We start from the raw sequence: 14718 nt of genomic DNA on the forward strand, positions 1-14718 counted from the left end.
GCACCCGATTAACTGACGGATCCTTAACAGTTGGAACAGATAATTACTGAACATTACGGTTTGATGGTTTCCCTTCCGACTTAGACCGTAAATCAAAGAAGAAGAACACATAGATCGGAACTTGGTCATAATACCGTGATTAGAGCTGGTCGCTAACGTTAGAACACAGACGGAAGCTCCGGGCGATGTTATTCTATGAAAATTAACGTTGTTATATCGTGGTTAATAAGGATTTATGCTCACTTTGACGTTGCCATATTTCCACGTGAATATAACCACCACCGGGAGGCAGCAAATGATGACACAGGAAAGCCCAAGGATGACTGATCTCAGGAGCCAGTTCAAGGATACAACGCAAGGCCTGTCATCTTCACACGCTTCGCATCCTTCGGGGCATCGTAGGCATTCAAAAATTCCAGATTTGCCATATCTGTTCTTTTCTCCCTGAAAGGAAAGAAAAAATCTTGTGGAAGGGTTTAACAGAAATTAACAAAAAACTTACTATCATCAACTTTTCGTATTCCTCCTCTATGACTGTCCCATTGTAGTATCTCTTCTCAGCGGTAGTGTCCGGGAAATAGAATCCGTGCTTGCACACGCACTTGTAGCTTCCTCTGCGGAACCCTAGACCGGGGATGGGAACGCACTGCAAGTATATAATAATTAACATAGCGTGACTTATAAGGAGAGTTTGCCGAAAATAAATTACCGCAGTGTTGAGTCTGTTGCGCGCCTATGGGGGAGTTGATAAGGTTGATTACGTTCAATTTTGAACTTGCGGAACAGTCTAGTCTTGCTAGGTTCGCCAAAGGGTAGTTTTTTGGGAGTGAGTTTGGCTCGAATGTAGCATAACAGAGAGTTTTGCTGCAAAATTCAAGGCTCCCGACTCAGTTAATTAATATTATCATTTATTTAGTTTAGACCTACTCAGTTTCACAGAGTACGGATGCATTAATGAATGGAATACTTATGAAGCCTAGCTAAATCAAGGACCAATAGTGTTAAAAATAATGTTAACTTCCATCAACTTTTTTTGATCTACCACCCTCATTTGTTATTCATAAATATCCAGCATAATTTGACAGAATATTACACGAGGAATCAGGAAAACATGGGTTGCCTAGTTTCCCCTTGGTACTCCTACGAGGTTGCCAGGTACAAACAGGTAGATAACCTTCATTTATATACCCTCATCACTTATTTAATTGGCTTGTTTTTTGATGAAAGCTTATTTTGTTTTCTATCACATTGTATTAGGTGGCCTGGTCAAAAGTGGGGCACATCCATGGTTTTATATGTAAAGGTTTAAACGCTAGCAGGGAGAGCGATAGAGAGTTCAGAAAGACGATTTTTTCGATCTTTGGAGGGTGCTTCAATGATTAAATGCTAGAATTAAAACAGATTGAATATTAATAATAATTTTCATTTTTTTTTATTCACACATATATCAATACTATAATACAACGATACATAACCATAGAATTTTATTCTGATTTTGACTCATCAGAAGTTCAAAATCAATATCTTCTTCGTTTCCTTAGTTTTCAAGGTGTCGAGTATATCCTGGACTTGTAAGGGTGTTGCATCCCCTACGAAGCATGTTGACTTCAAATATCCATCCAAAAACCAACCGCATTCTGCCGGCTTGAGTTTGACGCAACACTGCATCAGTTGCATGCAGCCACATCAGTGCCGGGCCCTTGGCGCAGAAGATCTACGGACCCCCTTGGTATTGACGGATCTCTTGAATTCGCCAACATATCAACAAAAATGAACCAATATATTTTTATGTTCTCATTTGAATTTACAAATGAATATGGAAGAAAAAAATAGCATTTTCATGGAAAATAAATGAAAAATGGAAATTCTGAAATGGGTATTATTTATTTTTTGCGCCTAGAAATACTATATTTCGGGAGCCGGCACAATATAATACCTAATGAGAATAAATTCCTTTTTTCACTACTCTTCGCCGTCCAAAAAAATTTTCATTTGTCCGGCACTTTAAAAATGCACATCCATTCTGCAATATTTGTGAAGTTGGCCCAGCACTTTTTGATTTTGAAAATAAAAATTTCTGCTGAATTGGGCTTGGTTGTACCTTTTATGCCGTTGAAATTTTTTTATTCCACACGGCTCTGTTCTTTACTACTGAGTTATGTCGCTTGAATTTCCGCGACTGTAGGTACCTGTTAGTTCCTGAAATATCTAAAATTAAAAAAAATTGAGCTAAGCACTTTTGTTGCATCTTCTTTCATTGAGAAAAAAAAAGTGCTGAGCTAACTTTTTTCCTAATTGTTAATTTTCAACGGTACAACATGGTACATATAAAGTCTACATCGGCCGTGAAAACCCACTTTTTCGTGGGTTTTGGGCTGGTCTGGCCCATTTATGCATTTTGTGAAATACCGTAGACAAAAAAAATTTTCAACGGCACAAGGCACCACAGACAATTCAGCACAAAAAATATCGAAAGTTACTACCACAAATCGACTATAGTTTGCACTAACACTTATAAACCAAAATGAAATTAGCTACCAATACATATATTGTTCCCTTTCCGGAATTGATATTCTGAGGTCGGAAAAGTGAAAATAAAAATGCTTTTTGAAATATAAAAAAAATCCCCGAAAAGTGAACAGCATTTGGTGACGCTTGTCGGAAAGGTTGCTGGCAATTTTACTGATTCGCAGTAAAGAACAAGTGAGAAAAGGTGCCTTGATGCGGAATACAGGGATACTAGAGTACGCATACTGGCTATATTTGAGATAAAAGTGCATATTTTTTGACACGGTTGAATTTGAATCTATTTTTCCTGTTACTGAGATTATGATGTTATCATTCTATACTTTAAATCACACATATGGAATATAGAACTACACAGCGTCCAAATCTTGATGACGATCGCCTACCCTGTACCGACTATAGCTACGCATAAGGGCGTGGATGTGGGATATGCAAATTATTATTTTAAAAAATTGTCAGCTATCGAAAGTATTGAAATTTTTGTTAGCCCCAGGCCCTTTTGGGCCCCTATCGGCTCCGGGCCCCTGGGCGCCTGCCCCAAGCGCCCACTAGATAAACCGGCACGGAGCCACATTGCCTTAACAAAAATTGCACGCAATGTATCTAGCATCATTGACGCTTATATTCTGCCATACATGAGAGCAGAAAACTCCTGAACGCATTCAATTTTCTATCCGACGAAAAGATCTGCTCGATCTGTCAATGATATACGAATATTTCTCGGATGTCTGTTCGATTTGAAAATATGTGTTTGAAAAGCCTTGCTTTCCCCTTGTTATAAAGCTGTGTAATCACATCCTGTAAATGCGTGGAAAACTGGCAGACCTCTACATAAAGTGTGACCCAACTTCATCGCCAGCTCAGTACAATCTAAGCAATGAAAATCTTTTCTATTTTGCGTACAATTTTTGTTGAAGCAATGCGGCTCAATGCAAATGATCAGTGTTGCGTCAAACTCAACCCGGAAGAATGCCGTTGGTTTTTTAGGATGGCTATTTGCAGCTAACATGCTTCGTAGGGGATGCAACACCCTTACAAGTCCAGAATATACTCGACACCTTGAAATTTAAGGAAAACGAAGAATGAGGCACCCTTCAAGGATCGGAAAAATCGTCTTTCTGAACTCTGTCGTTCTCCCTGCTAGCGTTTAAGCCTAAACATATAAAATCTAGGCAACCATGTATGTGCCCCACTTTTGACCAGGCAACCTAATACTGAGAGATAGGGGATAAAGTAACCTTTCAGTGAAAAAAAGCAAATTAAAAAACTGATGAGGGTATATGAATGACGGTTGTCTTCCTTTTTGTACCTGGCAACCTCATACGAGTTCCAAGGGGAAACTGGGCAACTCATGTTTTCCTGATTCCTCGTGTAGTATTCTGTCGACTTATGCTGCACTTTCATAAATAACAAATGTGGGTAGAGAATCCAAAAAGTTGATTTAGTTAACATTATTTGACACTAATGATTTAGCTAATAGTCTAAGATCCGACTGCAGAATTACTACGTCCATTACGTACAGAGACAAACACACAATTTTACATACGTTTATGGATAGGAGAGTACAATGATAACACCGCAGCCTGTCAAAAGTGGCCGCAAGTAATTTAAATTAAATTAATGTTAATCAATATTCCTAGAGAAATTTCGTTCACTCCGTTTTGAAATAAAATATCATCCACATCAGAGCAATGCATGCAAAAAATACTAAAATCCATAGTTGCCGTTGCACACTCGGCCGCAACTAGCTCGCAGCCAGGTGTAAGCAGGAAACATTTCGATGTATTTCGACGTTCATGGCGTACACGGATGTTTTTGATATCAAATTAAAGCTAATTTTTTTTCGAATAGGATGATGTACGGCTGCCTGTGAAAAAATAGCCGCAGGTTGATCTGCCATCTGTTAAAATAGCGAGATATCCGAAATAAAGTAAGAGAGGGTTAGGCTCATTTCGCACCATCGGGTTTTTACCCGATGTTCCGAATTATATCTACTGATATAATAGGATCTTTCACAAGTGTTCCGGTTTAGTTTCGCACTGGAAAACAACCGGATTGCACTTTCGGCGGCGCTTATCGCCACGAGATTCGAGAGCTAGATGTGCCCACCGTACGGATAAAACCCGATGAATAATTTTTCATTCGGTTGTTTTCCGGTAAAAATTTGACGGTAAAAACCCGTGGTGTGAAAGGAGTCTTAGAGTTCTCAACAGTGCAGCTGAATTATTCTTATATTTTAACCACGTGTTGGAGCTCGTTGTACATAAGGTCCAAATAAATTAAAGTTGAAACATAAGAAGAATTTTTTTAAAAGATGATAGGTAAGTCTCACCAAAGTTCATTCTAAATGCACTGGACGATTTATCATGTTCAACAAGATGTGTGCGGCAAAAGAGAATAATGAAAAATACATAAAAAAAATCAAAGGGTTTGTTTCAACCCACATTTTATCGTGTCATTAAAACAAATGGTGCTACGGACGATTTTCGTCAATTCGATGTCGCTCAATGCTACTAAGTACAACTGTTTGAAGTTTAGTGCAGAGAATAAGTGGTTGGCTTCTTCTGGATAGTGCCCTGAAACCAACATGGTTTCTGGGAAGTTCAACTCCGATACAAGTTGAAAATGTATTATGTATTTGAGCTAACACATTTTCAGATGATGAAAAAAACTCTGATTGCGACGACGATAGTGACAACTGCGATTGTGAAAGCAGCGAGGAATCGGACTTGGACTAATGTAATTGAAGATAATGTAATACACTGATAACTGATATAAAATATAACTTCAAGAGACTGATTTGAAAGAAACACGAAAAAAATTCTTGAGATTTAATTACATTTGTACTTGATGAATAAACTATTTTTTATTAAAACATAAATCTCTTAATACTTTAAGTTTTTTTCATAATATTTATAACGTAATTATAATTTTGTAAATGTTAAGTCGTTCCTACTATTGTTTGAGCCGCCGGCTAAGAACCCTATCTATCGACCCATGCGCAATGGCTTTAAATACTCACACGGCTGGCATCCACCATCCTCATCTAACAAGTGGCGTTGCGCGCCATCTCTTTCACTTTATTTCGGATATCTCGCTATTTTAACATATGGCAGACCTAACTTGCGGCTATTTCTTACTTTAATTTGATATCAAAATCATCCGTGTACGTCATGAACGTAGAAATACATCGAAATGTTACCTGCTTACCCCTGGCTGCGAGGTAGTTGCGGCCGAGTGTGCAACGGCAGCTTTGGATTTTAGTATTCTTTACATGCATTGATATGATAAGAATGATATTTTATTTCAAAACGGAGTGAACGAAATTATTCTTGGAATATCGATTAACATTAATTTAGTTAAAATTACTTGCGGCCACTTTTGACAGGATGCGGTATCATTGTATTCTCCTATCCATAAACGTATGTAAAAATGTGTGTTTGTCTCTGTGCGTAATGAACGTAGTGATTCTGCAGAGGGATCTCGTACTATAAGCAACTCATTTGCGATCTATCAATGTACATATTGTCTATCATACCTATAGCCTTTGTCATTATCAATTAACAGATGAGGGTATATATTTCATATATCGTATCTTAGACTAGAGACTCTCGTGGGCATCAGCACGCCTAAGTGCTTCTTCCTAGCACAGAACATTTAACAAATCCCCTAAACTACTCTGTGATTACTTCTTCAAATCTTTTCAAACGAACGGGCCGAACAATTGCCGCTTATACTTCCTGAGAAGTATAAGCGGCAATTGCTGATCTGAATCAGCAACATTCTTCTTGGTTCGAAAATTTCGATCCTCAGAGTACTTCGCCCTCTTTGTATTGATGTAAATTGATGAACCACATTTGCCCTTAACGGTCTAGTTCGTTCGGAAAATTTTCAGGTGGAACTGGTGAAAAGTCTCCGTTTCCGGAAACGTTGATTATTGCTAGAAAGGGAAATACGACCAGAGGGGGCTTTCCTCAGAACGTCGTATAATCTAATGGATCCAGAAAATTGAAATCTATTGAGGGGGAAAAGCCTTATTTTTCATCCTTGCGAAGGAGTAGGATGCGATTGTTGTTCCGCCGATTGGTTATTCGGGAATTGCGAGAATAACGTTGCTATATGTTCGCGGGAAGTGTTATTGGATTTTGGAGTGGATATTCTTTATTGGTAATTGGGGAAGGGTGCAGATACTGGCTCATCCCGGCGAAAAAAATTTTTTTTCGTGGAGCGTTGGGTGAGTTGAGTAACCGGGTGGTTGACAGCTCAGATTACGGATTGAAACAAGCGTTCAAAGGCTTCTGATTCACGTGAATGCTTTCGTCATTTTGAAACACCCTTTAAAGCACTTTTTACAGTCAGATGATGGTAGTGCCTTTTGGAGACCCAAACCGCCTTTTCTGGCGATGACAATCGTTTGCCCTGTAGGTAATCTTCAACTTATGGGATCAAAAAGAAATCATGGGTGACCAAGCTGGGACTGTAATCCGGATGACCCACTAATTTGAATTTTATGTATCGAATTGTCATGAAATGAATCGTCGTTCGGGATTTGTTGCTCTCAACTTCTGCCTTCAGATAGTCTTGTATTTCATTGAATCAATAAATCTCTCTTCCAGATATATAGGAAATCTGACAATGAAACAGTAGTGTGCTCTAAATTAAATTACTTTACGTGCTACTCAACTAATTCAAATTCCTTTATTAAAGTTCCATCATCCCAGGTGACCAGTAACATATCTGTTATGTTTTCTTGGGAGATCAAATGAGGAACTTTGTTATGTGTTATTTTTCTGTAACCATTACGTGTCTGATACGATATTTGGGATGTACCTGTGCCGTATCCAAATTACATCCGCATTTTGTAAATTTCATGTTCCCGCTCCATGATATCCACGTAACATATTTGTAACATTGTTCTTTATTTGCCATGTATCATTTTGAGATCATGAACAGAGCATGACACCATAAGCGTTTTAACTACCGTCGAGGGCGCTGTAAAACGTAAACAAATATGGAGTATTGTGAGAAATGCTATTGATACTGCTGTCGTTTCGATATGTATTTTTATTATCATTTAGACGTTTTGTCAGTTGAATAGTGGATTACTGAAAGTGAAGTGCAGATATTGTACGTTTGATAAGTTATTTGTGTGCCATAGTGATTTTCCAGTGAAATGAGGAATTACTGTAAAGAAAGTGCGATGGATATCGAACTGTAGGTCAATAAATCACTTCTCATATTTCATAGCAGTCCTATAAAACATAATAGACTATGTTTTTGTTATATCCAGCATATAAAAACCATATTTGAATAAATAATGTCCAGTTTGGTGTAAATTTCGATATAGGTTATTTCCTCACGTGTTGCATATACCTCATATGTAGAAATAAATGAACGAATCATATACCTATATCAAAAATTTTCTTCAGAAAGATATGAAATATGCATATAGTATTCTTTTGATTCTCACAACGCATGGACACATTTCTTCTAAAAACTTTTTGACCTAAGCCAAAAGATTAATGAACTGTTGATTATTCTTTTTATGGAATGCAGGAAAGTGCAAAGACCAGAAAGACATGTCCTAATCAATCTTGGAGAACAACAATCATGAATCCAGCAGTTTGAATGATTTTTGTAATCTGAAATTTATGAAAATATATTGTTTTTGAACATTAGTTCATTCGTTCACATACCTCACCGAATTGATGTGAGATGTTTTTTAATTTTATTTTCAAGAATGATTGATAAACACACACTATTTGAAAAATCAAAATTCGAGTTCAATATTATTGCAATAGTTTATATTAATTTCCATAATTTTCCATCTTTTTGTTGAAAGCGTTTTTAATAACAAATGAAACATAATAAACATAGCACATGAAGGTAATATATATAGATCTTCCATGAAACAAATATTTGCATGATCCATGTTTGAACTATTTATGCTCCTTTCAGAAAGGAGATGTGTTCCTTGTTTGAGGCGGACATAGGAGCATAGCTGCTACATAAGCGTTCTGTATTTGTACTCTTAGTGTGATATATCTGTTATAAAACAAGGAGCGCGGGATACATTTCTGCTTCATAACTGTTATGAGATATGGTCACCTGGGATGGTAAGCCCCATCAAGTCTCCCTTATATCATTAAATAATTTAGTTGATTGTACGAAAATTCAATATCGCTTGTGCCATAATTCGAATCCGAGAGCTCATAAAGTACCACAAAGTTGGACTAAGTGCTGAATATATTAGGGAAGCCTTTTTGTCAACACCGAACGCTATTTAAGACCCTTAACGTCCATCCTGAACGTCCGCCTAACTGTTTCATACATGTCTCAAAATTTATGCATACTATCAGTGGGCACATAAAACAGGGACTGTATGACAATAAGTTACAATAAGAGAGGGGGCGATGAAAATTAACTATAGATGGGGCAGTTGTACAGGGTGGACACAATTCGTTGTACACTGAGGGTATCTCGAGAACTATAGCAGCTAGAAGAAAACTTACGGCACATTTTCAAGCTCTTTTTTCCTAACTAATCAAAATCTGAAAACAGAACTGGCCCATCGTTTCTAAATTTGGAGCTATGAACAAAAATTGATAAATTACCATTTTCAATAATGCTAAATTACTCGCTTGTTTTAACTCGTACTGATTGTTACATTTTAATGATTGTTACATTGTACAGGCACTTTTCTATGAGTAATTCGAATATGATATTATTGAATTTTTCAATTCAGATATAGTTTACATTTGAAAAATCAGATATCTCTGTCATATTTTTAAAATGTCTGTATCGAAATATCGAAAAATTCAATCATATCGTATTCGAATAACTCATGAAAAAGTGCCTTTAGAATGAAACAATCATTTTCGAGTACGAGTTGAAACAAGCGAGTAAGTCAGCATTATTGAAAATGGAAATTTTTCAGTTTTCGTTCATAACTCAAAATCTAGAAATCATAGGCCGGTTCTATTCTCAGTTTCGGATTGAAAAGGAAAAGAGAGCTAGAAAATGCGTCATCCATTTTCTTCTAGCTGCTATGTATCCCCTTAATGGACTACGAATTTTGCCCACCCTATACATTAAATGGAGCAGTTAAATTAGGCGAGAGGAAAGAAAATTGCACATTATTGAAGCAATTTTAATTGATAAGATCTTCGTACTTTGATCGCAGCTTGACTGTCAGAATGTATCAACTTTATCACTTTTTTGAAAGGGATCTCCAAATTATTATTCCGCTGAATAATGAAGTGTCAGAGGTTTTTAATTTATTTTTCGTTTTTCCCCACTTTAGAATGAATAACCACTGATATATCTATGGAAGATGATTTTCCAACATAAAGGTTCTGTAACTGAAGAGCAGAAGAATCATCACTGCTTGGAAGACCGGACTTGGTCGAAAGACCTTCCCAGTGAAAAGTGAAAATATTTGAAATATTATTACTTTCATGAATGAATCACGCCTTCAAGAGTAAGGCAGGTGAATAATAAACAAAATTAATTAAGCCTAAAATATTACCAGAAATTCCATTTCGTCGACAAAGATTAGATGCTGACAATGGTTTCAGTCTCATCTGACCTTCTCAGAGCAACATAACTTACATAACTCCTTCTTCGACGAAACTGATATGAATTTCCGGCTTCTTTTATTCAATATCAGTAGCGGATATGATGTACAAATACTCCGTAGCGACATCTGGGTTTGGGAACCAACCCAATTCACTTTCCTAACTCTCAGAGTGAAGGTATCAGTATGCATCCCTATGCTCAAATTCCCAGATTGCAAATATCGTATATTACGATAATTTAAGCAAGTGGTTTTTATTTCGATTTAGATAGTAACATTTGTTGATTTAATTAACAGCGGATGTTATGCATCTGAAGTAATTTCGTTTATTATTAATTTCATTACTGAAGGGATTTCTAACGACGCGACGCGAGTGATCCTTCACTGAAGTCAACAGAAGATATTTGAGTCAGAGATGATATTGCAATTGGAGAACAAGTTATGTAGGTACTGATGATTAATAATTTTTTTTTTAATTATCATCAAGTCTGCGAAGCAATTTGATGAAAGCTGAATTAATTACTTTTCCTATCTTGTTTTCAGTTTTTTTTTTGTCAATGGAAAAGAATCCTTCAGTAACGCTTGTTTTCAACTAAGTTGAACTAGTTCCTCGAGACAAAATACAATGCTCTTATGTGATACTCGTGATTTGCTGACTAGAACATGAGAATCGAGGATATATTGAAAAATTCTTAGCCTCCTATAGAACAGAACGAAATTTAAATGTCAAAATATTTTATTACTCAACATATTCTTCTGGATACACTCATTACAGCGAACCTGCAACGTCTCTAGACCTTTCAAAAAAAAATGTTTCTTCTTGCTTAGCAAACCAGACCTCCATAGTTTTCATTACCTCCTCGTTGAAAGAAAATTTACTACCTTTCAAACTTTTTTTCAGTTGAGGAAAGAGACGATAGTCGGATAGGGCCAAATCTGGTGAATAAGGAGGGTGTTCTTACTAGAACAAAAAATTGATTATCAATTTTTTGCATAGCAACATGAGAGTGGTGTGCAGGGGCGTTGTCGTTGTCCTGCAAAAACAAAACACCTTTGGATAGCTTTCCGCGTCTTTTCTCTTTGATTTTTTCCGTAGAGTGATCAGTAATGTCGAATAGTAATCTCTGGTTATTATTCTACCCTTATCCAAAAAATCAATCATGAATACTCCATGGCAATCCCAAAAAACAAGAAGCAAGAACTTTGCCAGCAGATTTTTGGACACGAAACTTCTTAGGTCGCCATTCCATCGATTGTTGCTTCGTTTCTGTATCGTAGAAATGTACCCAAGTCTCATCCATAGTAAAAATTCGGTTTCAAATCGAGCACAGATCGAACGCGATGCTCCTACCCTTGCACGCTTTTGGTCAACATTCAAACATTTGGGGATCCATTTTGCAGCAATTTTTCTCATGTCCAAATTGACGTGAACTACATGGTGAACGCATTCGTATGAAATATTCAGTGCTTCAGATATCCGTTTTAACTCAATTCGACGGTCTGATAAAATCATGTCATGAACTGCATCGATATTTTCGGGGACTGACGCAGAAACTGGCCTTCCTGATCGGTCACAATCTTCAATGGAAAATTTACCTCTTTCGAATCTTGCAGTCCAATTTTTCACGGTCGCATACGAAGGACATTGATCAAGGGTATTAAGCATATCTTCGTAAATCTGCTTACCTCTTAACCCTTTTAAATACAGGTACTTGATGATGGCTCGATACTCCAATTTTTCGATTTTCACAATTTCGGTGGACATCTTCTTTCTTTCAATTTATTGCATAACTCTGGTTTACTTTTTTGACCTCAAACTTCACACTGACATTCTGTTATTGTTCGTTGCTATGGTAACGCAAAATTTTTTTTTATGCATGGAACAGGTCTAGGCTAACTAGATATCAATACATCCTCGTAATCAAGTTAAACCGTTTTTAACTCTTACTCGTACTTTAATTGAAACAACTTTCGATCGAATTGAAATATTTGATTGATTTGACAAACTCAGTTGGAATAAGGAATCAAGAATACAACTTTGTCAAGTGTAACTTTTATTTCCTTTTTTTCTAATTGAAACGGCATTGAGCATTATCGCCTTTGATACCATATGTCATAACACACCTATATTTCCCAAGGGAAATATGAAATGTCATTATTCATATCTCTCTAGGGGCAATATGAAATCATATTTTTTTTTCACTTAACTAATGCTTCATTTCTTTATTGAAGAAACAAAATGAAAATGGCAATTCTTAAAATTTGCACTAAAGTTACTGCAACCAGATACAAAAAATGAAATATTTTGTTTGCAATTCGTCGATGAGACCGTTTCCTTAATATTCAGTCCAGCTGTAGCTACCATCATAGACACTCCAGGAACTGTAACAGATGTTGCAGATTGCTATCATCTCCGCTAGATTATTTCTGCAAAATACGGCCAGCAACAGACGAACTTTTCCAACCACTGTGTGTCTTCAGTTAAGTCATTGAGGCTCCCGCATCGGCAACCAAAGTCGCGGATGTTCGTCTTCCAGAATGACCTGTATGCGCTTTCGGGTTATCTACACCCAACCATTCAGCAACCTTACTCGGAATCTTTCCAAAGGTATTTTTGCCGATAGGCTGAAGAGTACACTTCTTATATATTTATATAATTTTTCGTCTTTGACACGTTAATCACGATCTTCGATATCGGAAGATATCGGCATTGGTTGGGTTAATGTCTAGCAATATTGTCAAGCATCAGTGCTCAATATTTCTGACACCTATTGCCTATTGCCATTAAATCTCATGAGGTGCTTTGAACGTATCCTCCTACCATTGTTAGAGATAAACGGGTAGATAACCACCAACCCTTTTTAGTACAACGTCAAAATAACCTCAAATTATACCTCCCCCCCATACTCTGATCTATCGAAAAAAATATCCTTTTCTTCTCCATCGATCCTTGAACATTCGACATCAACCACTACTGCCGGAACAATACTCCCCTCTGATCGGAGCAGGAGCAGACTCCATCTCCGATAATCGTTCCATTCGAACTACCCCTCCCTGCCCCCTGCGAATTAATTTGAACCGCCGACAGTTCAGCGGCGTCGTATGCATCTCCCCTATTCTAATCCCAAAGGTCGAACAAACTCGGCGGGGTCATTAATGAAAATCCAATTAAGCCAGAAACCAATATTCGAATTCGGGATCGAGCAGTGTGTCGGGTCATAGAAATGCGCTGTTCGAGGAAGAATAAGAGCGTCAGTTCTATGGTTCGATTGCCACAATCCGGAAGGGAGACACAATATTTATGAGGTGGAAACTAAGTGAATTATCTGATGGTGAGTGAATTTATATTAAAAGAATATGCAATGAGATGAGCATTCAGATGATTCCTTTACTCTCAACTCGAGCCCGAAAAACGTGCACGGAATTCCAGCGGATTTTGCAAAAGTGTTTTTTCCCAAAACTGGTGAATCTGCTCGGATCTAAAATTCTTTTATTTTTGTTTCGAAATAGTGACACTTGAAATATTTCTTGGCTTGTAAATGATGAACTAAACTTTTAAGCGTTTGTACTTTTGGGTAATGTGAGAGACTCTTAGAAAAGCTATTACCTGAGTCCCAGTGCGGCTTTCGACCCAATCGAGGTACAGTGGACCTAATTCTTACACTGTGACTACTGCGACAGCTACAAGAGAAGGCCCGTGAACAACAATCCAGGATCTATACCAGCCTATATCGATTTAAGTAAGGCTTCGATTCGGTGAATCGGATAGCGCAATGGAAAATCATGGGACGCCTTGGAGAACCCGAAAAATTCTTAGCAGTGTTTAAAAACCTCCATACCAACAACACCGCTAGAATACAGCATAATGGCTCTACAATCATTTCTTAATCAAATGTGGAATAAAACAAAACTGCGTGTTAGAGCTTTTACTGTTCAATATTTTCGCCATAGCTGTCTCGATAATTGCTGATATGAATATGCCTGTAAGAGGTGTTGGATAAGATTCAGATTTGATGGAGGCCTGTTTAACCTGAAGCGACTCAGAGCAAAAATCCCGTACAAAGTTTAATGTTTATCACGGAACGTTAATATGCAGACAACTGCACATTTATCGCTAGCAGTTCAGAGGATCTACAGATTATGTTGGACTCTTAGAAACATATATACGAAGCTTTAGGCTTTAAACTCAAAATTGACAAATCCTAAATCCTTGGGAAGCTAACCTGGCTAACCTGGACACGTGAATACACAACCGCATCAATTCGGCATCACGGGCATACTGGAAGCTAAAGAACACAGTGTTTCAAAATCACGACCTCAACTTGAAGACCAAGACAGCTGTTCACAAAGCAGTGGTCCTCCCAACGCTTCTTTACGGAAGCGAAAGTTGGACGCTCTACAGGCGACATATTAAACAGCTTCGATGAACGCAACAACGTCATCTAATAGGTTGGACATCAGATGGTTCTAAAAAGTTTAAAATGCAGAAGTCTTGCAGCGCGCGAGTTCTATAACAATTGAGACTCAAGTAACGAGGGCCCGACTCAGGTGGAGCGGCCACATTCTGAGGATGCAAGACTCCCCAAAATAGCTCTGTATGGAGAATTCACAGAAGG

The 14718-nt window shown here is 37.5% G+C and overlaps 1 protein-coding gene across 1 annotated transcript in view; it reads right to left on the reverse strand.

The window, feature by feature from the left end:
- The window catches only part of LOC123316249 (probable G-protein coupled receptor 158), a 396465-nt gene that overhangs the window by 36971 nt on the left and 344776 nt on the right, over window positions 1-14718 (reverse strand). The window contains exons 4-5 of the mRNA XM_044902216.1: window positions 503-646; window positions 244-444 (exon numbers count right to left, since the gene is read on the reverse strand). Of these exons, the coding sequence (XP_044758151.1) occupies window positions 244-444; window positions 503-646 (345 nt within the window). The remainder of the gene's footprint in view (window positions 1-243; window positions 445-502; window positions 647-14718) is intronic.

This window comes from Coccinella septempunctata, chromosome 7, assembly GCF_907165205.1.
Source record: "Coccinella septempunctata chromosome 7, icCocSept1.1, whole genome shotgun sequence".
Classification (NCBI taxonomy): Eukaryota; Metazoa; Arthropoda; class Insecta; order Coleoptera; family Coccinellidae; genus Coccinella; species Coccinella septempunctata.